Source organism: Python bivittatus, unplaced genomic scaffold, assembly GCF_059951505.1.
Source record: "Python bivittatus isolate LINGU-HERP-01145 unplaced genomic scaffold, Pbiv_v1 ctg000100_np1212, whole genome shotgun sequence".
Classification (NCBI taxonomy): Eukaryota; Metazoa; Chordata; class Lepidosauria; order Squamata; family Pythonidae; genus Python; species Python bivittatus.
The window spans coordinates 6,653,109-6,679,419 of record NW_028277038.1 but is presented as its reverse complement, the minus strand read 5'-3'; the positions used below and the strand labels follow the sequence as shown (position 1 = coordinate 6,679,419).

Below are 26,311 nucleotides of genomic sequence, written 5' to 3'. Positions count from 1 at the left end.
ACAAGGCTGTACTGCCAGCCATTCTGATTGCGTATGAAAACGTCTTGCTTTCACTTGATATTTTACTGCCTTGGGATACTATAACTTAATACAAGACTACAGATGAACAGTTCTCCCGCAACCCTCAACATGAAATCCAGGTTTTACAAGGCAAGTAAAGATGGCCAGGGTTGTTTATCCCTAACAGTGTCCTTCTGGAATTTGCAGAGCAGGCCCTTCAAAAAAAAAAAAAAAAAAAAAGATGGATGGTTTATGCTTCACGGCTAGCAGGATGAGTTTATGAATTGATGTGTTGTGCAACAGAGTCAATTCAGTTAACGCTGTTGGGTGAGGTTTGCATAATTTACAGTTTGCTTCTTTCCTTGCACCTTCCTGGGGGTTGGTGTGATTTATTTTAAACAGATTGGCACCTCCATTTCAGTACCCATGACAAACTTCTGCAGGATCCCTGCTTCTCACATCTGTGGATGCATTGAGCATCTGACCAGCAAGAGGGTGAAAAACGGTACGCCTGGATGTCTTCTGATAATGGAACTTATTCCCAGTCGGAGCATCTTTTAGAACTTGGCTAGCTTTTAGGATTCAGGTTTAAGCCAGGAAAAGATTAGAAATCTTGCGCTTTTTTACCAGAAATCCTCCTAGCCATGCAGTCAGTACATAACCGTGAAGGATGGAACCACTTTTGCTGAATCCCACGTTAATTGTGCCACATGTGTTGAACCCAGTTCCCACTTAACCAGGGTTTACACGTGCTTTAACAACATGCAGGATCATCTGCCATCTGGTCCTCCCCCTCCTTCTGAAAAACCGATTATGTAAGAAAGGAGATGAAAAATATTTTTGTAGCAAGTAACATTGTCATCTGTGATTTCTCTGGTGCTCCTGAGCAAATTTTTAAAAAGGGGAGCAGGGACGAGAAACGGTTTCACCGTGTTCTACCATGTGGCAGGAGAAGCTGTCATAAGAAACAGGTGCTTGGCGTGGAGGATTTACACGTTGCATGTGTTTAAATCTATCTTGATTTTAAACCCTGGACTGTATAACTCATGTTGGATGGCAGTGGCACAGAAGAGTCTGGGTGCAGTGAGTGTCCTGTTCAGGGAATCTGGAAGAACTGGAAGGAGTGACAGATCCTGCTTCAAAGTCTCTGGAAGAGGGGCTGAGCACCCCAAGATTAGCAAGTCAAAGGTATAAGATATTATGCTATTTTTTACCCTAAAACTGCCTTACTATAGTTTTTGTAGAAACAGAGGCTTTTTTTAAAAAAAAAAATCTTTGTGAAATAGTGGCTCATTTGTCAGATTTGGAGCAGGTTCAAATCTACCTTAAATTACGGAAGCTCCTGGGCGATTGTGGGCCACCTAACTCTCTTCAACCTATATATTAAGGGAAGCTGGATTGGAAGATGAACATGGGTTTAAAATGGGAGGAACAAACATCTATAACCTGCGCTATGGTGATGACATGACCCTGATAGCCGAAAATGCAAAGGATCCTAGAACTAAAGCACAGTGAAATAATGGGACTAAAATTAAATATAAAGACGACCAAATAATGACAACAGGTAGAACGGCTAGCCTTAGAATTGACAGTGAAGATACCGACGTGGTGGAGAGTTTCTGCCTTTTAGGGTCAGCCATCAGCAGTAAAGGAATCAGCAGTCGAGAAATACACAGTAGAGCAGCCATGAAGGCCTTGGAAAAGATGATGAAATGCGTCTATACCAGTGTTGTCCAAACTTGGCCACTTTAAGATGAGTGGACTTCAACTCCCAAAATTCCCCAGCCATGCTGGCTGGGGAATTCTGGGAGTTGAAGTCCGCTCATCTTAAAGTGGCCAAGTTTGGACAACACTGGTCTATACCTACAGAGATCAGAATCGCACAAGCCATGGTATTCCCTATGACCCTCCATGGAAGTGAAAGTTGGACTTTGAAGAAGCAGGATAGGAAGCGTATTGATGCTTTTGAACGTTGGTGTTGGAGAAGACTCCTGAGAATATTGTGGACAGCTTAAGAAAGCAAATTGATGGATCATCCAACAAATCAACCCAGAATTCTCACTCAAGGCACAAATGACCAGGCTCAAATGATCCTACTTAGGACACGTTATGCGAAGACCAGCTCTCTGGAGAAGGCTCTGGTGCTGGGAAAGGTGGAAGGAAGGAGAAGAAGAAGAGGACCAGCAGTGGGGTGGATGGACTCAGATACAGCAGTGATGGGTGCACCATTGGAAGACCTGAAGGACCAGGTTGGAGATAGATCATCATGGAGAAAATCTATGTATTTGGTCACTAGGAGTCAAAAACAACTTGATGGCGCATAATCAAGCAATCACTCTCTCTCCTGGCCAGATCTCCCTCGCAGGGTTGTTGTGATGAAATTGGAAGAGCAAGCTCTGGGTGTATTACCACCTGGGAGAATGGTGAGGATATCAATTTAAAGGAAAGAAATACATGCAGCTTTAATGAATTATAATTTGGAAAGGGAGGGGGGGAGGTTTACAGCCCTGCCTTTTTTCTTGATGAATGCATTCCTTGGAGCAGGGGCTGGGTGAGATCAGCCGGTTTCTTAAAAAAAAGAGAGAAGCTCAAGCCACAGAATTGTTCTCCATCCACTTGGCAGAAACGCTGCCCCTCTTGCGTCATAGAATGTGCTTCGGAAACGGGCATCTGAGGCTTCCTCCCCTCTGAACAGCACCAGCGCAGGGCCACCTTCACCAAAAAGCAATTCAAGGGTGGGGGCAATGCAGATAATTAAAAGATAATTCAAGGGTGGGGGAAATGCATAAAATTGCAGCTGCGAATTGCAAGGATGGAACATCAAAGAAGCCACGTGATTTACAGATTTCCCCCCGCCCATTCCTTCCGAACGCGGCTGCAAGCCCCGCCTCCGCGACCACGCCCCTTAATTCCACGTCCTCCGCTGCCTCGAGGCCCCGCCCACCGGGCTGCGGCACCCTCCGCTCGCGCCCGTCCTCTCGGGTGATGTAGGCTCCCCCCACCAATCCGTAAGCCCCACCCCGCAGGCGCCCCGCCCCTCCCCGTGGCTGACCAATCGCAGAGCGCGGGCCCAGCCCACTCCCCCGCCGTGGCAGGGGCGGGCGACGGCGCGTGCGCGGTCGATAGGGCTAAGCCCCGCCCCGCTCCTCTCAGCCGCTTCTCAGAGGGCGGCTGGCGGGGTTGCGCGTCGGCCGCGGGTGGCGGGTTCCCTTCGTACCCTTCCCGTGCCAGCCCTTCCTCCCTCGCCTCGCCCGGCCAGAGCGAGCCGCGGAGGGCGGAGCCCGGCCTCCCTCGCTTCCCACCTCCTTTCCTTCTGCCCGCCGGCTTCTCGGCGTCCCCCTCCCCTCAGCCTCGCCTCCCCTCACGGATAACAACATGGCGGCGGTGTCGGGGGCAGCCGCGGGCAGCTGCGGGAGCCCCGCCGGGGGCCCGGAGATGGTGCGCGGGCAGGCCTTCGACGTGGGGCCTCGCTACACCAACCTCTCCTATATCGGGGAAGGGGCTTACGGGATGGTCTGGTAAGGAGGCCCCTCGCTTCCCCCGGCAGGGGATGATGGGGATGGTGGTCCGGCACTAGGCGGGGAGAGGTGGGGTGTGTGTGCGCCGCCTTTCAGACAGTCGGACCACAACTCCCATCGCTGCCTTCCCATGCTGGTGGTGGATGATGGGGTGGGAGTCCAGTCGGGGAGAGGTGGGGGGCATGTGGTCTGCCTTCCAGACAGGTTGGACCGCAACTCCCATCGCTGCCTTCCCATGCTGGTGGCGGATGATGGGGTGAGGGTCCAGTCGGGGAGGCCCCTCGCTTCCCCCGGCAGGGGATGATGGGGATGGTTGTCCGGCACTAGGCGGGGAGAGGTGGGGGGTGTGCGCGCCGCCTTTCAGACAGTCGGACCACAACTCCCATCGCTGCCTTCCCATGCTGGTGGTGGATGATGGGGTGGGGGGTCCAGTTGGGGAGAGGTGGGGGCGTGTGCTCCGCCTTCCAGGCAGGTCGGACCACAACTCCCATCGCTGCCCCAGGGATCAGAGGGCCTTCCCATGTTGGTGGTAGACGACGGGGATGGGGTCTGAAGGCCACCAGCCTAGGGAGAAGGGGGGCCTTCTGGAGCGCTGCGCTCCTCTCATGTTTTAAGTGACCAGGGGAGTAGCAGCCACGCCGTCTTGGAGAGGTCCTGGCTTCTGGGGTGCTTTAACACACCTGCACAGAGACCGGTTGCCGCAGCCTTTCTAAACGCAACCCTGCCGCCTGTTTGCTGGTTTCAGTGCATCTGGTTTCTGCCTAGCTGGAGCTCCCTCCTCTGCAATAACCCAGGGAGGTGGGTTGGGCCCGAGAGAAAGAACAACTGCCCCTGAGTCACCCCAAGAGTTACCATGGCTGGGCCTCCCCGATGAAAAGCCACCACCGTCGCCGCTACCCCACGCCGATGCTCTGTTCTTGCTGGGCAGGATGCTCTACATCAAGTGCAAATGCGGTTGGGTGGCAGGGTTGCATTTAAAACATGCCAAGGATGAAGTCAAGAGTCTGGAGATTGGACAGAGCAATCTTGGGTGCTTTTATTTGGGGATTAGAGCAGCCAGGTCCAATATCCTTAGGATTGCAGCCTTGTCTGTCGCAAAACACAGTTGTTTTGCCTGTTGTGCCTCAGTGAGGCAGTCAGTGCCTTTGTAATGCAAAGCAGTCAAAATAGGTGTGTGTTGACCTATATCACTGATTTATTTATTTAAAGCAGTCACTTCTCTTGCTTTTTCTCTGCCTGACTTCCCATTATTTTCAAAAGGGGTTGATACCTGAAATTTCCATGCCATTTATGTGCCTGGACAACATTTATGTCTTATATTTTAATTGTGGTAAATTCCTTGGGGAAGCACTGTTTTTAAGCAATCATATCCTAAAATAAGGAGTCTTGCCTTCAGGAAGCATATATTTCAAATTCTCGGTTTGATCCTATGCACGTTTTCCAACAGAAGGAGACTTTGCAGCCACGAATACGTAAACCCATCCTATTTATGCTCCCTCCTATTATTAGTATTATAACAGCAATAATGATCTAATTTATTATCTCCTTTGCCAGATTACCTAATAAAACATTCCCCTATGTTTATTTGCCTGCTATAATTTCAACAAGTCACTTCACTCTAAGCTGCTGCCATTAATACAATCTAAATATGAAATTTAATGCCAGATATGCATTATTAACCGTACTCTTCATTGCAAGCATGAAACTGAGTGTGTGTCTGTAAATGTGTCTGTGTTCATATATAGAGAGAATGTATGCCAAGTGTGATTTAATATGTTTGACTTGATGGTCATGAATGTGGTATGTGAATTTTCTGGGAAGTGGACTCCAAAAAGATGCTAGAAGAACACCTGATCCCCCATTCCATAGTAAACTAAGGGGGAAAGCAAAGACCCAGAGCTCAGGTACTATATGCCTCTCCCCATTTTACTATTTGTTGCCCACAGGGCATCATCCCTTCTTTCTCTACTGGTATCCCTGTGACTTAGTGGCTGTTTGTCATGGACATGCTTAAAGAAGTAACAAAAAAAATCTTAAATTGGATTTAGATGGGATTTACTACTTATTGGATGCTGTTGTGAGTACAGTAGGAGAATAGACCAAATATGAAAAAGGGCGATTTATTTTTGCAGAGGGTTTGATGGATAGCTTACTGTGTCTTACATACTTTAAAAAATTTGGGTACAAGAAGTTGTGAGTGCAAGGAGCAAAGATTTGAAAGCTGTTTGCTGCTTAGTATCTGCAATGCTTTCATTCTTGCTCTGTTGCAATGTGTGATAGAACTCTTGTGTAGGAAGATTTGGGTTAAGTGCCACTGTTACATTTACCCATCATCCTCATGATAGAATATATTACATTAAATCAGTGGGATTATGCTGGCAGGAATTATTGGAATAAGGAAGGATTTAGTGATGGTCACACAACGAAAATGTCTCAGTAGCCCCTGATCCCCCCCAAAAACCCAGAACCAAATGATGACATTCTGCTTATGAGATTACTCATATAATCCAGATAGTTTTAAGGTACTTAACTACTATTGAAATAAAGAGAATGTGCTTCAGTAGCTCAGAGGTAAATGTGAAATGCCTTCCATTCAGCAGGTTTTCCTGTTTGGAAATACTGGTCAGTTCTGATCAGATAGTTTTCTATAGTAGTCGGGGGTATATTTCATTCAGCACTTCTTAAATCATTTAGGAGCAGTTCAACCCTTCCCAGGGCCTTCTGTAGTTACTAGAGCCAGAGAAGTGGCAGTGATATTACATATTTGTGTTGTGAAGGTTTTGTGCTTAATGCCACTGGTGTTGCTCCTTTTCAACTGGCACTGTTTTGCAGAGGTGTTCAGCAAGCCTGTATTCCTCTGTTTTGGTCTCCTGTGTTGTGTGAACTAGCCAGCTTAAAATCAGAATTTAACTCCCCTCAGTCAAATGCCTGTTGTCACATGGTGCAAGATCTATCCCACCACTATCAATTCAGAGGGGGAGGCAGAAGAGCATTCTGTTCATAGCATGTGCACAGGGCACTTTACATTAGGATCTTTTTAGTTAATTGTTTTCCTCTTGAAAAGGATTGTTCATCTCTTAGATTTTTTTTTAATCAAGGAAAACTGGCATAAGTGCTCAAGAATTGTATTTTCCATTGGGGAATTGCCTTTTTCTGATCCAGCATACGACCAAGACTGTAATTCATTTTTAAAATTCTAATATCTTAAAACTTAACAGTTGTTTGACTGCTTGACTAATCAATGGATAGGTTTGTCTTATTGGGCTGATAACATTTCAATCAAATAATTTTTTTGAAAAGAATACAGTATTAACAGTTAATTGAAAGAATTCTGATTTTATCATTTTATACAAATCATTCTTTGTATTATATGTGTGAGTGGATGTACTTTATTTATGTGAAAACTGTTTCTGAGATTTAGTCTCAAACCTGAAGCTTCGATATGTGACAGTCAGCTGTGGCTGTTAACTGATGCTAAAGTGGGAATTTAAGAAAAGTTTTGTGCATGCAGATAGGTGAGAATTTAAGACAATCTTGGCATATGCACTTTTCAACAGATTATACCCATGTGTACATCCAGATTCTGAGTCAAATTATTAGTGCTTCCATTCCAGGGAAAAGTGTTCAGAATGAGGGTGTCGCTATCTTTGCTAGACTCACATATGAGGCCTTGCACTAGTGAGGTGACTGATGTGAGCTAAAACACAGGTGCTACCTGGAGAAGTAACCAAAGGCTCCTCTTACCCAGATCTCTGATATCCACGTCCGTATGTCTGCTTCAGTGTTCAGCACACATGCTAGTCAGGCAGATTGAAAAGATTTCAACAAAGCTGGAAAACATTGCTTGCTTGGGTACTAGACTTCTCTGGTTTTCTCTAATGTCTTTCTGGTTTCAGCACAGTCTGGTTTCATCCGACTACCGTGGCTGGATTCATCCAACACACAAAGCCAAAATCCTTTTTTTTTTTTTCTTTTTCTTTAGCACGTTGTGCAAACCCAACCACTTGTGGGTTATTAGTAAGTCACGGTTAAGCAAATCATGGCTTAATATGAATGAATGTAGCCTTTCTTTGTTCTTACTCCCACTTTTGGCAGTCTTTACAACCTTACCTGACTGATGGCAGAGTTCCCTGGCAAAATCTGCCAGGCTCAGCCTTGGGTTGCTGTCTTTCCCCACTGCTGAAGCTTGAGTCTGCATTTTTCCTTCTTTATCTCTGTGTAGTTGTGGCATGTTGTCATTTATCAATACTCCTCCTTTCCACTTTCAGGCTAGACCTCTTGTGGCTTCTCCCTTTCTTTCTCTGACTTTTTTTGCACTTTGCGCCTTGGTAATTCAGCATCCAGGTTAACAACCTTTTTGAACCAGCCGGTTCCACCTTTCTCTGGTGCTGTTTTTTTTATCCTTTGGCGAGCCACATTCTCACGTTCAATAATATAATGGCTTTCTTTGAATCCCTTATTCAGAATTCTGGCTTCCTGTAGCCCTTTTCTTAGCGTGGCCACCATTTCATTCCTTCCCTCCTTGCTATGCCTGTGTCTTCAAGGTGCAATGTACTGATACTGCAGCCATCTTTAAAGTGTTATTTCTCCTGTCACTTCTGCCCACGCCTCAGGGCTCGTAACTTAGGAACATAGGAAGCTGCTTTCTCCGGCTCTATTGCAGAAAATACCAAGCCATAATTCTTCAGAATCCTGGCTTAACATTCATGAACAAGCATGCCAATATTCTCTCCTTCATTTCTCAAGCTCTTTTTTTTTTTTTTTTTTTGCAAGAAGGGTAGAGCTGAACCTTTTAGGATTGAAAAAGCTTAATGTTACATCTGAACAACACATCTGACCTTGTCACCTGACCAGCAAGATATAGTTTGAAGCTAGAATTTGAAGTTGGCTGCCAGATCCACTTCGTTTGAGGAGGGAAACGGCAAGTAATTCTGGCTTTTCTGTTATGAGGAATTCTTTTGCCGTTTCTACTTGCAAGAAGAGTGAAGTGGAAACATGCTGTCTTGAGAGTAATAAGCCAAGATCTTGAAACGTTAATGCTTATGAGTGGGGCCACTGAAATAACACAGTGGTATCAAAACTTTCATCTTTAACTCATCCCTTTCCTTGATTCTGGACTCAGTGGATGCACTGTTACTGCTCGTCCCGTCTATTTGCAAAAGCTGAGATTCCTGAGCTGCTGACGTTCTTTGAAGGAAATTTGATTGAAGTTGCCCATTGTAAATTCATGTTTCTTTTTCCTCGGTTAAATTCCAGACACCGTCTGGTCTACGCTTGCTCTAATAATAGTTGTTTCTTTGTCTTCTCTCTGCTGAAGCCTGTACTTGTTCCACCTCTGCTCTCAATTTATGCTCTGAGTTAGTTTGTTTTTTCTCTAAGAATAAAGTTGACGATTGCTTCTTACAGGCTACCTCCACTTCCTAGTTAGGCAAATTGATTTAAATAAGTTCTTTAAAACTTTTCAGTAGCCTAGAAGACAGCAAAAGCCCTTCTCTCACATATAGCTGTCGCAGTCATAGAATTCTAATTTGTCATATGAGACCCACTCTTACTATGACAAAGATTTAAAACAATCCAGTAGAATTCTTCCATGTTTCTAGAGCAGCCTTTCTGAAGTTGGGCACCCAATAGGTGTGTTGACCAACTCTCTATAAGCTATTGAAACCATCTTTGGAAGGTGCTATGAGGGCTTTGCTTTTTAAACCGTGACCCTTCTCTCTGTGTTAATAGGCAAATCATAAAAAGATTGAGAAGCAAGAATGGCCATTTATCTGTAATCTTGAAATGTTGTGATCCCGAACATTTAAAAGCACAATCATTCATGGCCTTGACAGAGGTGCAGTGGCAGACCAGTGATTTGTCGCTCAGCAAAAAAGAGAAGAAACTTACTTCCTAACCAGTCAGATAGATTGTACTTTGATCTTTGATCTGAATAATACCTTTGGCCATGTTTTCAAGGAATTCTGGGAATGTGGTCCCAGTACAATGGTTTGGAGAGCATCTGATTGAAGAAAGTTATAAAACATTAATTTCTTTGTTTGTTGTGACCCACCCAGAGTTGTTGAGAGTTAGACGGCATACAAGTTTAATAAATTATTATCTTTTTCCCCTTGGTCAACAGTATAAAAATTAATTATTTTTAGGTGTCAGCCTTTTATTTCCCATTTCTGTGAAATCCACATATTTTGCACACACATGCAAAGCTCTTGTTTCCTAATAACTTTCTTTCGCTTTTGATAATGGGTCTCTTATTATTCTTTTAGTTTTCTCTTCCAGTTTTTATTGTGTCACTTATAAATCTGTTACTGGACAGCTTCTCTGAAAATCTTCCTTTTAATTTGGCTAATTCTATGGGGAAATACGCTATCTGTGTAAAGAGTAAAAGTGGAGGATAAAAACAGGCTGGAGTTAATCCTTTCTGAATTCCTCCAGGGTTAAATTGGCTGCAAGGTTTTTTTTTTTTTCCCAGAAGTTTTGTTTACTTAAGGCATTTTTACCTCTTTAATCAGGAAGGTTCCTTGAGAGCTCATAAAGATCATTGGAAAGAGAGTTCCTGCCCTCAGACTTACACCTACAGTATGTGACCCAGGAGGAAAAGGCAATCCAACTTCGTTTTTATAGTGGTTATCTAGAAATAATTCATTTAGCCTGTTTGAATAGCTCCCGCAATGACCGCGGTGGGAAGAATAGAGATGGAATATCTCAGCCAAAGGGATGGAAAAGCTCTGTTTCAATTCTTTCTTGTCTTCCACGTTATTGGAATGGTTCTATTAGATTATAGCTGGCAGGAGCCGTCTTTCCGTTGAAAACTGAATTTGTAAGCACCTATTATTATTAGGTTTGAAATCTGGAGTGAAGTTTTAAAATAAATTAAATGTGGTCGCCAAGCAACAGTAGGAGCTGGGTCGAGAAGCAATAATCTTGCTTCTATTCAAAGGACGCATTCCCTAAACTTCTGAAAATTCAGATAAGCTGACTTATTAGCGCTCTTCAAGTGTTGGAAAACCACCAGAGCAGAACGTAATCGATTGTTAGCAGGACAACCAGGAAGGCAGATGGGTGGCTAGATTAATGTATCCCAGTCCACAGGAAAAGTCCCACTTGTTTATTATTATCCTTTGCTGAATTATAGCATTTTTATCTCAGTACCATTCTATCCCATGATAGCAGTATGCTTACGGAGGTGGGCAGTGTTGTTGGCAGAAGAGCTAAATTATTGCAATATGACTTAAAGTGAGTACTTCAGTGCGTTAGATCCAGAGTTACATGTGCTGTACATAACAGGGTTGGCTGAAGCAGTCCTTCCTGTTCTTCTTCCTCACAACAGCCCTTTCTGCCCTAAAAATGGTAAATGGGTATCAGAGTGGCCTGATTTGAGGAAACCTCTCTTTTCCTCTCGGTCCCTTGGCCACAACCCAACCCTTCAGCTAAATCCCACAATCCTCACTTTCTCTGGAATCAGGCAAGACTGTTATGAAAAGAAGAGGTTGGACAGTCTGTTCTTTGCAACCTCATTGTGTACAGTGCTGGAGCCAACTCTTTGTTGTCAACAACATTTCTTTTGGGACGTACAATTTTTATCTGCTATATTGCTGAGAAGGAAGAGTAACTCAACAGGGGCAAAGATTTCGAGGGGAAATTGGGGTACCATGCAATTTTTGTGGTCAGTATCAAAGGAAGTTTTTAAAGTTGAAACTTACCAAAGCTTGGTTAGAAGACAAGGTTGAGATGCTGCTAAATTACTTAAGAATGCCTCTTGTTCAGTAGATCATTGAGTTTATTTTATTAACTTTTCTTTTTCTAGTTCAGCCTATGATAACGTAAACAGAGTTCGAGTGGCTATAAAGAAAATCAGCCCTTTTGAACACCAGACTTACTGTCAAAGAACCCTGAGAGAGATCAAAATCCTGTTGCGTTTCAAGCATGAAAATATTATTGGAATCAATGACATTATTAGGGCTCCAACTATTGATCAAATGAAAGACGTGTATCCTTTAAAGATAATACATTCTTCTGTTCTCATTGTCATCTTTTCTTCTTTGGGTTAAAGTGAAATTATTTATTTTGGTACTGTTCAAAGTGATACAAAACTTTGAATTCTTGACTTCTGCAGTTTGGTTAATCAGTGACACTTTCCAACAATAAATTTGGCTAAACCCAAGTCACTCTTTTGTGTAACACTGGATGGGAAAATATAGACCCCACTGAGGTGCTACCTGGAAGTGGGCTTTTTCAATAGTACCTCCTCTTTTCAATAGGATCTCCACCCCCTGGCACAACTCTAGAATAGTATCCCAAATTAGGAATGCCTGCACCAACTACAGTGGGGCAAAAAAGTATTTAGTCAGCCACCGATTGTGCAAGTTCTCCCACTTAAAAAGATGAGAGAGGCCTGTAATTTTCATCATAGGTATACCTCAACTATGAGAGACAAAATGAGGGAAAAAATCCAGAAAATCACATTGTTTGATTTTTAAAGAATTTATTTGCAAATCATGGTGGAAAATAAGTATTTGGTCAATATCAAAAATTCATCTCAATACTTTGTTATATATCCTTTGCTGGCAATGACAGAGGTCAAACGTTTTCTGTAAGTCTTCACAAGGTTTTCACACACTGTTGCTGGTATTTTGGCCCATTCCGCCATGCAGATCTCCTCTAGAGCAGTGATGTTTTGGGGCTGTCGCTGGGCAACACAGACTTTCAACTCCCTCCAAAAGTTTTCCATGGGGTTGAGATCTGGAGACTGGCTAGGCCACTCCAGGACCTTGAAATGCTTCTTACGAAGCCACTCCTTCGTTGCCTGGGCGGTGTGTTTGGGATCATTGTCATGCTGAAAGACCCAGCCAAGTTTCATCTTCAATGCCCTTGCTGATGGAAGGAGGTGTTCACTCAAAATCTCACAATACATGGCCCCATCCATTCTTTCCTTTACACGGATCAGTCATCCTGGTCCCTTTGCAGAAAAAAAACAGCCCCAAAGCATGATGTTTCCACCCCCATGATTCACAGTAGGTATGGTGTTCTTTGGATGCAACTCAGCATTCTCTCTCCTCCAAACACAACGAGTTGACTTTAGACCAAAACGTTCTACTTTGGTTTCATCTGACCATATGACATTCTCCCAATCCTCTTCTGGATCATCCAAATGCTCTCTAGCAAACTTCAGACGGGCCCGGACATGTACTGGCTTAAGCAGGGGGACACATCAGGCACTGCAGGATTTGAGTCCCTGGCAGCATAGTGTGTTACTGATGTAACCTTTGTTACTTTGGTCCCAGCTCTCTGCAGGTCATTCACTAGGTCCCCCCATGTGGTTCTGGGATTTTTGCTCACCATTCTTGTGATCATTTTGACCCCATGGGGTGAGATCTTGCGTGGAGCCCCAGATCAAGGGAGATTATCAGTGGTCTTGTCTGTCTTCCATTTTCTAATTATTGCTCCCACAGTTGATGTCTTCACACCAAGCTGCTTGCCTATTGCAGATTCAGTCTTCCCAGCCTGGTGCATGTCTACAATTTTGTTTCTGGTGTACTTCAACAACTCTTTGGTCTTGGCCATAGTGGAGTTTGGAGTGTGACTGTTTGAGGTTGTGGACAGGTGTCTTTTATACTGATAACAAGGTCAAACAGGTGCCATTACTACAGGTAACAAGTGGAGGACAGAGGAGCCTCTTAAAGAAGTAGTTACAGGTCTGTGAGAGCCAGACATCTTGCTTGTTTGTAGGTGACCAAATACTTATTTTCCACCATGATTTGCAAATAAATTCTTTAAAAATCAAACAATGTGATTTTCTGGATTTTTTTTTCCATTTTGTCTCTCATAGTTGAGGTATACCTATGATGAAAATTACAGGCCTCTCTCATCTTTTTAAGTGGGAGAACTTGCACAATTGGTGGCTGACTAAATACTTTTTTGCCCCACTGTATATTGTGTTTCAGTGACAGGCAAATATGTTTGTATTTTCCCAGGTATTTTAATCAATTTTGGTGTTGACTTTAACCATAAATGTTCTTCAAAAATGTTTTAACTCTTCATGCTGCTCTTTTTATTATTGTAGTGCTTTGCTTTGATTACTGTGCTGTGTTGCATATTTTTAATTATTTAGCATTTTTAATGGTTTTATTCTGTTACAAGCTACTCTAGGAAGCCTGGTTTTGAAGGGCAGCTTATGCATTTTGAAAAAAAGATAAATCATATGTACATATATTCCATGCTTGAAATAAATATTTTGAAGCAGTCTTGAGAATTTTACAAAGGATCTGGTCCTTTTAAGCACCATACAAAAGAATATGGAATTCATGCCACCTTTAAATTTTGTGCAATGAAAATAATTCAAACCAAGAGTTATATGATCTTAAAAAGTACTAAGGACGTTGGTTGTCCATATGTGTCTGTATCCATGAACAACCCAAAAATATTGTAATTGTTTGAAATACAGAAATACAATTTTAAACATCTCGGGAGCTCAGCCAAGTTGCACCTCTGATATATAATGTTTGTTAGTTTTTTGCCTTAATTTGATGTTCAGATACATTGTGCAAGATCTCATGGAGACAGATCTTTACAAGCTCTTAAAGACTCAGCATCTCAGCAACGATCACATCTGTTACTTCCTTTACCAGATTCTGAGAGGACTGAAATACATCCATTCAGCCAACGTACTACACCGTGACCTTAAACCATCCAACTTGCTGCTAAACACTACTTGTGATCTCAAGGTTAGTATTTAGCCTTTTTTTTTGGAACTGAAGTGATTCTCTGAAGTCTTTTCCTCGTATGGAATGTAGGTCCCTAAAATTTACCATGCCATTTTAAAAATGAATTTGGGTGCCTGGAAAGACTCAAATTATGGACATTTGAATAGCTTATTCAAATCCTATTGATGGAATGTGCTGCACCCATGCTGGATGCATGGATGTTCCTTATTTCGGAGATCATTGTAGAATAAAACAGGGACCAGTGCATTGGTGGTGCCTGAGGGAGGGAAGGGAAGGGAAGGTGCTTGAAATAGGGTTTTAGTAGTGGGATATGCTATGCCGGGAGTTGCGGTGCAGAGAAAGAGGGGGCAATATATACCCCCAGCTTTGCCCTACTCACCCCATTAAATCTCTCCAGGATGCCTCTGGTTTTGTTTGGCTGAAACCCAGAACAACCAAAACATTGTGGGTTTTGTTTTTGCCAAACCAATCAGTTTGGCAGAACTTCCAGAATATAATGGTTTGTTCTGGGTTTGAAATAAAACGTATTTTCTGCTTAGTGCACATCCCTAAGCAATTTATACTATAACTTGCAAATCTCAGAAGGCTGAAATGTGGCTGAAAATAAAAAAACTACTTCTAAAAAAACCACCCTTTCTTCTATCCCATAATAGATATGTGACTTTGGTTTGGCTCGCGTGGCAGACCCAGATCATGATCACACTGGTTTCCTAACAGAATATGTAGCTACTCGTTGGTATAGAGCTCCTGAAATCATGTTGAATTCTAAGGTGAGAGCTTTGCATAAAGGAGCACAACATGTGAGGGCTGAAATATTTTGTGTTTAATATTATAGTAGACAGTCTTTTGATCCAAATCAGATAATCAGTCAGTGCTATTTCTGTTTATCATGGAAATCAGTTGTTAGTCCTGTTTAACAGAGGGAGCCTAGTTTAGGTAAACCACTAGTTTAACTTTGCTGATCATAAGATGGTGCTTCCTGCTTTATAAACAGTACTTTCTTTTTCTAGAATATTGTACTGTTTTTTGTGTAGGCTTATAGCTGGGTAACTTGTATTTATCCATTTAAGATTGTCCTTGCATGCCCATGTGCCTTGAAACACGTCCCCTGGACTACAAGGAATTGAGTAAGCTAGTTTATGGAGTTGTATAGACACATATTCTTAATTTTTATAATGCATTTTTGTAATGCTTCATTGTTCAAGAACGGTTGTGTAAAGTCCTAAGTCTTCTCAAGTGCTAGAAGTAGTGACCTATGCTAGAAAATGATCATATTTTAGAACTTTAGAACTGTAAATTGTTCACCACTATAGCAATTTTTCCCCCATTCTGTGTCTAGGGTTATACCAAATCTATTGATATCTGGTCTGTAGGCTGTATTCTGGCAGAGATGCTATCAAACAGACCCATCTTCCCAGGAAAACACTACCTTGATCAGCTCAACCATATTCTTGGTACGTTTTTTCTTTTTACGTATACATGATATAGTAGGCAGAGACTCTTGATGTGGCTAATTGGTGTTTCTTCCTTTTTCTTTGTGTGATTGCTGGAACCAGGTGTGGCCAGCTATTTCACATTTTGTATTTTATATTTATAAATGACCTTAGTTGCGGGCACAGATTCAGGGGGGAGAATTTTGTGATTCCCATTTCAGAAAGCTGCCATCCCCAACCTGTGCGCTTTGAAACACATGGACTCATTCTTCACAATGGCCAAGCAGTTTAAGTTGAGGTTCCCACATCTGGAAGGCACCCTGACTTGAGAAAGAATACTTTAAAGAACCTGAAAACATGACCACTAACTGTTGGAACTGCCCTTGGAAATGGGCACAGTGAAATTGTTTCTGTATCAATGAAATGTGTTCATATTAGCAATTCCCAGTTAATAATCTAGTAGCTCTATATCCATGGCCAAGTTCTCTCCTCTTTAGGAACAGCGGGCAAAGCAATCTCAGTAGGTTGAGGGTAGCCCTTTCCCCAGATGCCATTTGTGCCAAGGCTGAAGTGAGCAGAATGCCAACTTGACCAAATGATAGCAAATTTAAGAGTGCATATATTCATCAAGCAGAGGTGCAGGACTTGCTTTATTTCTGCAGTAATTTTTCTCCTTTTTTTCTTCATGTTGTAGGAATCCTTGGGTCTCCTTCCCAAGAAGACTTGAACTGTATAATCAACGCGAAAGCAAGAAACTATTTGCTTTCTCTACCATATAAAAACAAGGTGCCGTGGAACAGACTATTTCCAAACGCTGACCCCAAAGGTAATCGCAAAGAATAAGACACTGAGGTCCTGGAATATCATGGTATAAGATGAGTTTCAGAAAAAGTTATGAGAGCTGAGATTGTGTGAGAGTTCCTGCTCTTTCTCTTTCTTCATTAATACTCATATCAAAAGAATTACGGATCATAAGCCCTCCATATTTATGATCTTCCTCATAAATACATTGACAGACGTCTTCTAAATGTCTAAATATCCTATGCTATCTCTAAAAATATTCCAGGTCTTTCATAGCATACCAGTCGTATTTTGTGGAGCTGTGTTTGATAAATTCACAGTGATCTGATAGTCTTTATTCAAGAGTGAATAACGGAAGGACTGATGTTTTACTTAATATGATAGAAGTAGAGGTTTGAACTGATAATAATTTTGTTTTATAGCTTATGTAGAACCTGAATATTTTGGAGGACACCAATAGAAACTAGCATTTGATAGTCTTGGCGTGCTATGTATTTCATATGTTTTGTCATGTAATTGAGTCTTTCGTCTCATTGCATAGATACTTTAATCTTTGCATGGGTGCACGTAGAACTTTTATGCTGGTGATAGGGTGGAAGGAGAGAGGCCTTCCTTGTAATGTACATGCACGTAAATTAGGGAAATGGCAAAAAAGTTCAAAGCAGGAGAAAAAGAACGTTTGCTTTCTCATGTCAAGCAGAATTAGAAGCAGTTGATAGAATTCTCATGCCAGTCCATAGTTCCAAAAACACGCACGTATTTCCTATTTTCTTCTTCTCAGTAAATGTCTTTATTGTAGATGGAGTCCTGCCTTGCCCTAGCACCCAATTTTTCCAGCTGTTCTGTGAAACCGGTTTTGCGTCACTGGAAAGCAAAATATTAAAAATCATTCATCGTGTTATGTACTAGATGGAGATCCCGATGAGTACGGTGCAAAGCAAACTAATTCTCAAATTCTCTCTCTAGCTCTTGATTTGTTGGATAAAATGTTGACTTTCAACCCTCACAAGAGAATTGAAGTGGAAGAAGCTTTGGCCCATCCATATCTAGAACAATATTACGATCCCAGCGATGAGGTATGGAGGCTATTGTATTATGGCTGTTTGACAGTGTAGAAATACCTCACCGTGCATTATTGTATAAGATTCATATTCTATTTTTGACCACCAGGTCTTCCGAGCAGTTTTACAACATTTAAAAAGTCAAAAAAAGTTATTCCCATTCATATATTCCTTTTGTACTTCAATATTACCCATGTTTCTGATGGCCTCTTCTTTATTTTTTAAAGCCTGTAGCTGAAGCACCCTTCAAATTTGATATGGAGCTGGATGACTTGCCGAAGGAAAAACTGAAAGAACTAATTTTTGAGGAAACTGCCAGATTTCAGCCGGGATACAGATCCTAAATGGCATATGGGTACATTGAGAAATTTAATCTTAACTATGTGAAACAGACACTTTTTTTTATATTTCTTTAATGTAATCATTGGTAAATATTAAATTATTATATATAATCTCAGTTATGACTTGTCAGTCATTAAGTCTTTCTAAAGAGAACTGCTTTTTAAAAATTAACTCTGTTTGGAACACATGGAGTAGCCGCAAATGGCTATTCAAACATTCTGACAAAATATCTGGAAGAATTCAGAAAAGCACTACAAAAGCCTGTAATGACTTTAGTTTGTTTTCCTAAAATGCCTATTGATTTTTTTTCCTCTCACACATTGAGATTGTAGTCTTCCTTAATAAAGGAAGAATAATTTGCTGGTTTGACCAGTACTCAGTTCATACACTTAGATAACAGAATATTTAGTAAATTTGTGTAGCAAAAACTGACATATCAGACTTTTTGCTTTAAAAAAACACTTTGTGTGTGTGCCTTCAGAAGCTAAGGCAAGTTCTACCCAGAATGTATTGCCATTTTTCATGTGTTAGAAGAGAGAAGAGAGAAAATGACAAATTTTAAGTGGATAGAATATTTTCAAAAAGTTGTTAGTGATATAAAACCACTGACTTTTAGGAAAATCAATAATTTCTAGGTAACATAAAGTAAGAATTGGTTTCGTGTGGTGAAGCCAGATAAACAGTAACTCTTGTAAGGGCAAGATTCCTTTGAGATTTGATCAGTAACTCAAGTAAATATATTATTTCTCCATTAAATGCCTAGTGGTCTCTTGGGACTTTTAAAAAAAATGTACTTCAGCACAAAAATTTCTCATTGCAACAAGCTGGCTTGCAATCCCATGGACGTAAATCTGTGAGCAAGTTCCATTAAAATCAGTGGTTGGGCTGCTGATTGCAGAACTCTGATTTGATGAACAGCATTGTTCAGTTAAGAATTTAGGAAGATCTCTTAGAGTGAATTGGTTAATTTTTCCAGCATCAGACTACCTATACATTGACTAAGCTGAGAGGTGGGATCTTCTAGCTCTAGTGGAAATGCCACGGAATGAATCTAGGCATATCTTAGGCATGGGCGAGTTGTGACTAGTTAGATCATGTTGTTAGACGTTGCTGAGTTGCCCTAATGTTAATCAAAAGGGGAAAGAATAACCTTTTACCTGTGCAAGAATTTCTTGTAGGCTTAAAGAACATCAAACAGCATTCAACTGAAAGAGTATCAAGGGAACAGAAAACATTCTGTTGGTCTTTCCTGGGATGTTTAATTTCCTCATTAAATTTGGATTTTCTCTTTTAAGACTTGCCTCTTGCAGACATCACCAAGTGCTCTCTGGATCAATTGGGGAATATGGAATAATTTAAATGTAATGGTCCCCCTGCAATTGATCCAAGTAGCTTTGCCTATATTGTCTGCATAATTTGCCTGCTTTGTTTTTATGTATTTCTCGGAGTCTTGGGGAGGGCAGGATCCAACGATTCCAGAACTTTGGTACTCTTGCCCTGTATTTTTTAGGAATGTAATTTATTTTTAGTCTCAAGTACACACTACTGTATGACCTCTATTCTGTCCGCGTGTGCTCTGTTCTCCATTAAAACATTCCCCCTTTGTCTTTTTTGTAGGATAAAGGAATTAAAGGGCTGGGCATACGCTTCATAGATGTTCTCTTCCTGGTTCTTTCTCTGTGGTCATATGATGTGGCCTACTTCAGCTTATCCACTAACATTTCAAGCCATTCAGGAGGGCCATTTCTATGGTAGTCCTGGCTTTCTATGTTTTCAACTGATTCTTTATTTATGCCTGAAGAAACGTTACCAATACTCCTGCGTGTAAAATCCATACCGATCTTTTGCAGGTACTGTCTTTCTATATATACCCATAGATTATAGGCTTAAACAGCTTCCCTTTCTGGTTTGAAAGATGCAGTGTTGGTTTCTGATCTTTTACGATGGCGGGATATTTTATACCTTGAGTCATTTTCATTTTCTAGATTTTGTAATGGCATTTAAGAAAAAAAAATTAAGGAACATTGAGGGCACTTTAAGTCAGGGGCATTCTCTACACTTTTGCACTTCTTTAAGCTTGCCATGGTTTATTGACATGCACAGTACGAGAGGACGGATTCAAGCATACACTGTATTTATGTGTTTATTTTTTCCTCTGGGCATAAATTAATGCAGGTCATTTTAATGCTGAGACGTCTCAGCAAACCAGGCAAAAAAACCCCTTCTCTCCCCACTTTAAGAGGTCGTAGGTACTTGTGCAATCTTAACTTTTAATGGTACTCCTGGATTTTCTGACACCACATTTGCAAGATACATATTGCCACCTGTTTATCTAGAAGCAAATCTCCTTGATTTCAACAGGACATGCTCCTTGCCTACTTAGAATTTCAGTACTTTTCAGCATGGCAAAAATTACTTAGAATGAAATCTAATATTTGATGGATTTCTCTTTTGGAAACGCACCCAGGTGTAATATATATTAGCAGAGAAGCTTTGGTGAATACTGTAAACTCCATCCAGATACTAGGAATCGTTGAAGCTCACTTGGTACCTTTCCTTTGAATGTATGTGGTGGGCTCTGAGAAAGGAACACTGCATCTTTAAATAAGAAAGTGAGAATGTCCTGTTTCCATAGCATGTCAACATCTCACATTTATTTCCTGTAACTTTTCCTGTTCCAATGTGCTTTCAGAATTTATAACTCTGGACCTCTTGTTCAGTCAACTGATTAAGTTGCATTATCAAGAACGCTGACCTGGGCCCACCAAATGAACCTGTCATTTGGTTCCGTTTCATCAATACTCTGCTTTTTTTTTTTAATGATAGTTCTTCAAGTATTTGTTTCTGAAACTGTATAACGTGGAGTTTACTAGATGTTATGTTCCAGTGCGGTGCCTCATTTACTTTTTTCCCCACTGCTCTGTGGTGAGAAATGACCTTGTTTTAAGATGATGACTGTGTCCTCGCATGACTGTTAAAAGCTTTCTGTGCACAGATGATTGTCTTAAGTGCCACATAGCTGAAGTTGAAAAAAAAAAAGAGTTACCTCTAATTGTGTTAAATGAAATTCTCCCCAACAAAGAACGTTTCCTTGGGGGGAATAGCACGTTTTAGCTGTTCCATCTTTTTGCTCTGTTGTATTTTGGCAGCAGTGAAGACTAGGTTGTATAAAGACGGCTTAAACGATGAACTGCAATGCCCTTGTTACTAATCAAAAAATAAATTTTCATCTTGTATATTTACATTTACCTTTTCAAATAATTTTATTTGCCTTTGGAAGAATTTTTAATGGGAATCTTGCTATTGTAGCTTTGGGGTTGCTTGCATTAATTTTACTTCCAGCGTCATCGAGAAAGTCTTTAGCGTAGATTCGGTGGGCCAATCGTTATGCAGACGTCCTGAGATGAATAAGATTTTCTCTGTTAAGGAAGTAATGTGGCATTATGGTTCTCAGCTTGATCAGCTGTTAGATAACTAGTTTCACTGGTTCACGCAGCTCGGTCCAAAATCCCATTTTGCTCAGTGAGACTGTTAGGAAATAAGAATAGAATTGCAGTTTTGGTCACTTTAGGTGCATCGGAGGCTGCAGAAGGTGTATATAAAGGTTTATATTGTGTTTACAGATCACAACATTTTATATTAATAAATAAGGAACTAACCTGCTAAACCAAACGTAATAAATGTGTGTCTCCAAAAGTTGCTTTCTGTTAACTCATTTGATCTGCTAAAAGCACATGTTGGGAACATTGTTGGAAAATGTTTGACGGGTCCCAGTTTCTCTGCAGCTTCATACGACTGTTCAGACCTCTGTACGATCTGTCTTTGACTTTTTAACAGAGTTTACCATAATGGCAACTCCCAGTTGAGTTGAGTTGTACTTGGTGCTCTACTTGCATCATTATTATAGCATTAATGTGGTGATTTTAGACTGTTACAAGTCAAATGACTCTGCAGTTTTGTTACAGGAATTGAAAGCTTTGTTGATTTTGTTTATTACGTTTTGTAGTATCCACTCCACCTGCAATTTACAATTTGATACAGGAAGCTATAGACAGAATATACTAAAAGTTTCTGCTCTGCAGTGTTCATTCTGTCTGTAACATCAGATTGACTTCAGGCCACTAACTGTTCACTAAAAGCAGATCTTGTGACAGAACAGGATGTCTTTTTTAAAAAAGAAATGCTTATATCGGTATTATCTTAATACATTATTTCTTATTCCATTTATTTCTGTGTACTAGAAAATATATTAAAAGTAAAGAATATGCAATTGTATTAATGCTTATTCAGAAGGCTTTGATATATGGAATCCATATATTTGAGCTAATATGAGTCGAATGAACCATTTGCTGGCCATTTACAAAATACTTTGGATAAGATGATCTTCACCTCTGAGACTATGCAGATCAATTGGGCAATATGGAAGATTTACTGAGTTGATACCCATTCTTCACAGAACCCCACTGGCCACAAGATATATAAGCTGTCCAAACGTTCTAGTTTTAAAAGTAACCTCATAGTTTACAAAGATGGTGATATAATATGGCAGCCTACCCCCCCCCGATGTTTGGGACCACAACTCCCAGAGTTCCCTGCCACCATGTTGGCCATGCTGAACATTCTAGGAGTTCTGGTTGTACCACGATGTCAGGAGTAGACCTGGGTGTACCTTACCAATTGTGATTGATTGTGATTTAGTAATGGAAAGCAATATGTAAAACCCCCTAACAGGCAGTAAATCCCCCAAATTGTTGTGCAGAAACCATTCTCAGCCCTGCTGTTGGTAACTTTAAAGATTCTAGAGTTTGAAGGTAGGAACGTTCAGACGTGTGGGCCTCGTATTCTGCCAGTAAACAGCGTACTCCTGTTCATGCAAGGAATCACAGGGATATTTTCAATTTCTTAAGGCTAAATTAGTTCCTGCAGATGCAGTAAATTTGAAATCTTATTTAAAAGGAACTCAGGTCAGGCAGGCCTAGCATAATACTTCCGAGCTCATAAAGCAATGTTTTGATGCAGTTCTCAGTTGAAGAGTAACTGAAGGGTCCAAGGAAAGCCTAAACATAAGTTTATGTTTAGATTTTGAGGAAGCAATTTTCACAGAATTACAGTAATTGTCCCCAGCCCACGTGCCCTCCAGAGAGATGGTTGTCATCTCCTGGAATTCTCCATCCAGCTAGGCCATTGCCAAGAATCTGAAGAGCACCAAGGTGAGGCAAATTGAAGTACTGAAACGTGGACCTTGATGAAGATCACCATGTCAGTTTGGATGAAAAGTAGAAGAAATTGTGCCATCCGAGAACGAACATGCAAAGGTTGCAACAAGTTTATTTACTACTTCTGCCTTTTCTCGTGGTGTGTCAGTGTAAAGCACTCCTAAGGAAATAACTTTTTTGCTTTTATATTGCTTTGTACTGTTGGTGCCTTAGTCATGTACCCCAGGCAGCCTGCATAGCTAGTTTTAGTTAATGGTTAATTTAAAACCGGAAACGAAAGCAGAATTTTATAAAGGTTTCCCGTATGTTACATGATAACATTTCTATTGTGTGACAGATTTGTGATTTGGTTCTTACGATATGTATAGAATTATTGTAAGTAGAAAAAGTTTATATTTTGTCTTACTTCTGTTGTAAACGTACATGCTTTTTAAAAAATGGAACAGTTAATGTCTTGTTAGTACATGCCATCAGATTCTTGTAAAAACAAATGTGAAGGAACTCATTAAATTTGATCCTGGATTACTAAAGTGACAAAGTAGCTGTGGATATATGGAGTGATGGGGGAACTGGGTCTTCTTTCAAAAAGAATCCTCACGCAGTGCACACGCTTATTACAGTATTTCGTTAAAGCAAATCACAAGGCAAGGAGAAGGGATGGAGAGGCTCTGAAGCCAAGTCAGGCATCAGTTATTCCACTTAGGATCGGGAATAAAAATGGCTGCCACCTTGGCAATGGCTTGGAAGAACCCAACCACTGACATCTCAAGAACACCCGGTAGCCATGCTTGTTTGCTCTTGCGCTGCCCTGCAATCTCTTGCAATGGTCATCATCTAGTTAGAACTGAATCTCTCGGTCCCATTTTTCATTAAGCGATAAGTTATTAACTCTCTCTCCAAATCCTTAAAGCTCTACAGGTCACGAGCTGCTATCGTATTTGACTTAATTCATACACTTGGCAACTGAGATGGGAGGTCTACCACATGGAGGCTTCGTCTCACATCCTGCGAACCTAGAGGTTGCACGTCCCCCCATTCCCTGCCCACATCCCATTCAGATGTCACCGTTAAAGTGCCAATATTATTTTTCTGGTTCGTTGCTTACGGAACTGCGGTGGTCCCATCCCAGAAGAGCATTCAAAGCCTTTCAACTCTGTTCTTGCTGACCGTGATACATTTGTATTACTTTCAGTGCTGCAATATATATATATATATATATATATATATATATATATATATATATATATATATATTTTTTTTCTTTTATTTCTGGAGTGCTGAGGGGGGGAGAGAACAATGTGCTTAATTTATAGCCTGAGAGAATGATACAGACAGTCTGACATTGATAAGAAACACACTACTGCAATCTGTCAGCTTCAATAGGAGAAAATCTTTTTTTTCCCGCCCCCCCCCAAACTGGGCAATTGTCAAAGGAGCTGGTGAAGTGGCCTGCGCAGAAAAAGGATGCAGAAATCAAAACCCACACCTTTTTCCATGTACTGAGCACATACTTGCTAAGTATATTAGGAATCTTCAAGCTTTATTATCTCTGTGAGTTTCTGTTGCAAAGGTTGTTTTGTACTGCTGTTTAGAGGAACAGTTCTGCTCAAAGAAAAATTAAAACTAATACCCCCAAAGAATTAAATAGGAAACTTTAATTTTTTTTCCTGCTCTTTCCCTGTCACTGGAAATCATTCTAAACCACAATTTAACTGCAACATATTTGATAAAGCAGAACTGCTTGACTCTGCATAGCACGTCAAGCTATGTAAATTATGGTTTACCAACCACGGTGGTTGGATTCAGATAACACACTAAGCCAAAAACAAACTCTACAAGCCTTAATGTGGGGTGTGTATTTGATCCCTGTTTCTGCTTATTTCAAGGCCTACAATTAATCATCTTCTCTACCAAAGGGTGAATATAGTTAGTATAATATTCAAAATCCACACCTGTCATAAATTTGGCACTGGATAGATTCAGAAATGACTTTGGAAGCTACATTTCATCATAAATGTGTGCTTCGTTATAAATTGAGTCCCCATCCCATCGCATATTGGCGTGGCCATCTCAAGATAGTCTGTTGCCTATGTGACTAAGCTCATGAACTCAAACCCAGCCTACCACCCTGGTGGTTATTCTCTTTTTTAAAAAAGGGTCCTCTTTCCTTTCTTCCTGGGAATAAGAAGGGATATCGCGTGTTCCGAAGAAAAAGGCATTAAAGAGCTGGAAAAACAGATTGTCATCTCTCTTCGTTTGTTTTGGATTGCATTACTTCTGGTACTATACTGTACAGCAGTGTTCCTCAACCTTGGGCCCTTTAAGATAGGTGGACTTCAACTCCCAGAATCCCCCAGCCAGCCATGCTGGCTGGGGAATTCTGGGAGTTGAAGTCCACCTATCTTAAAGGGCCCAAGGTTGAGGAACACTGCTGTACGTGATTCCAAAAGGGTTAATCCATCCTGTAAACGAAAACACCATTTGCTGGACCTGCCACTAGAGGACAGCAACGTTTTAGAGATTTCTACATCTCTTTCCTGCTGTTACAAAGTCCTCCCGATCCCTGTGGGCCCGCTCTTTGCTCTTGCCACAGCTACGTCACCAGAGCCAAGCCTGGCTTCTAAGGTTACATCGCTAGGAATGATTTCTGATGATGAGCCATCAAGTCATTGTAGACTCCTAGCAACCACATGGACAGATCTTCACCATGGAGATCCATCCCTACCCTGATCCTTCAGGTCTTCCAAGGGTGCCCCCATCACTGCTGGATCTGAGTCCATCCCGCTTGCTGCTGGTCGTCCTCTTCTTCTCTTTCCTTCCACCTTCCCCAGCATTATGGACTTCTCAAGGGAGCAGGGTCTTCGCATCATGTCTCTGAAGTAGGAGAATTTGTTCCTAGAAGTATCATGTGCAAATGTAGCTTAGTTAAGTTTGGAATTAAGAGTTGCCACGCTCATAAGTCATTTACAATACCCCCACATGTGTAAAATGATTTACAGCATATAATATAGATAAAGGAGCAGATGGGGCCCTCCAGATGGGGCCGATCCTCAGCAGCTCCACCTAGCTTGGGTCCCCCCCCCCCCAGGATTTTGTTGAAAGTAGAATACTGTACATAAAGGCTTAGCTACAAGAGGGCGCTATCGAAACGACAGATCTACATGCAAAGTTTTGATAGCGGCTGATCTGAATCTCCGTAACGAAAACCAGATTTCGCTA

General features: G+C 41.2%; 1 protein-coding gene across 1 annotated transcript; it reads left to right on the top strand.

Moving 5' to 3' along the window:
* The first annotated feature begins 3,139 nt into the window (after nt 1–3,139).
* On the top strand, nt 3,140–23,622 carry MAPK1 (mitogen-activated protein kinase 1). Its single transcript, XM_007422438.4, has 9 exons — nt 3,140–3,518; nt 11,323–11,505; nt 14,050–14,239; nt 14,893–15,009; nt 15,579–15,693; nt 16,367–16,498; nt 17,440–17,549; nt 17,762–17,889; nt 19,494–23,622. Exons 1-8 carry the CDS (start codon nt 3,376–3,378, stop codon nt 17,876–17,878), a joined length of 1,107 nt encoding a protein of 368 aa, XP_007422500.2. The 5' UTR covers nt 3,140–3,375; the 3' UTR covers nt 17,879–17,889; nt 19,494–23,622.
* The last annotated feature ends 2,689 nt before the right edge of the window (nt 23,623–26,311 follow it).

What these genes read in the sequence shown, in the direction of transcription:
- MAPK1 (XM_007422438.4), top strand. Translation starts at nt 3,376, where the DNA reads ATGGCGGCGGTGTCGGGGGCAGCCGCGGGCAGCTGCGGGAGCCCCGCC. An exon ending in ACACTACTTGTGATCTCAAG is followed by an intron (nt 14,240 to 14,892) that starts GTTAGTATTTAG and finishes ATCCCATAATAG; the next exon opens with ATATGTGACTTTGGTTTGGC. An exon ending in AAATCATGTTGAATTCTAAG is followed by an intron (nt 15,010 to 15,578) that starts GTGAGAGCTTTG and finishes TTCTGTGTCTAG; the next exon opens with GGTTATACCAAATCTATTGA.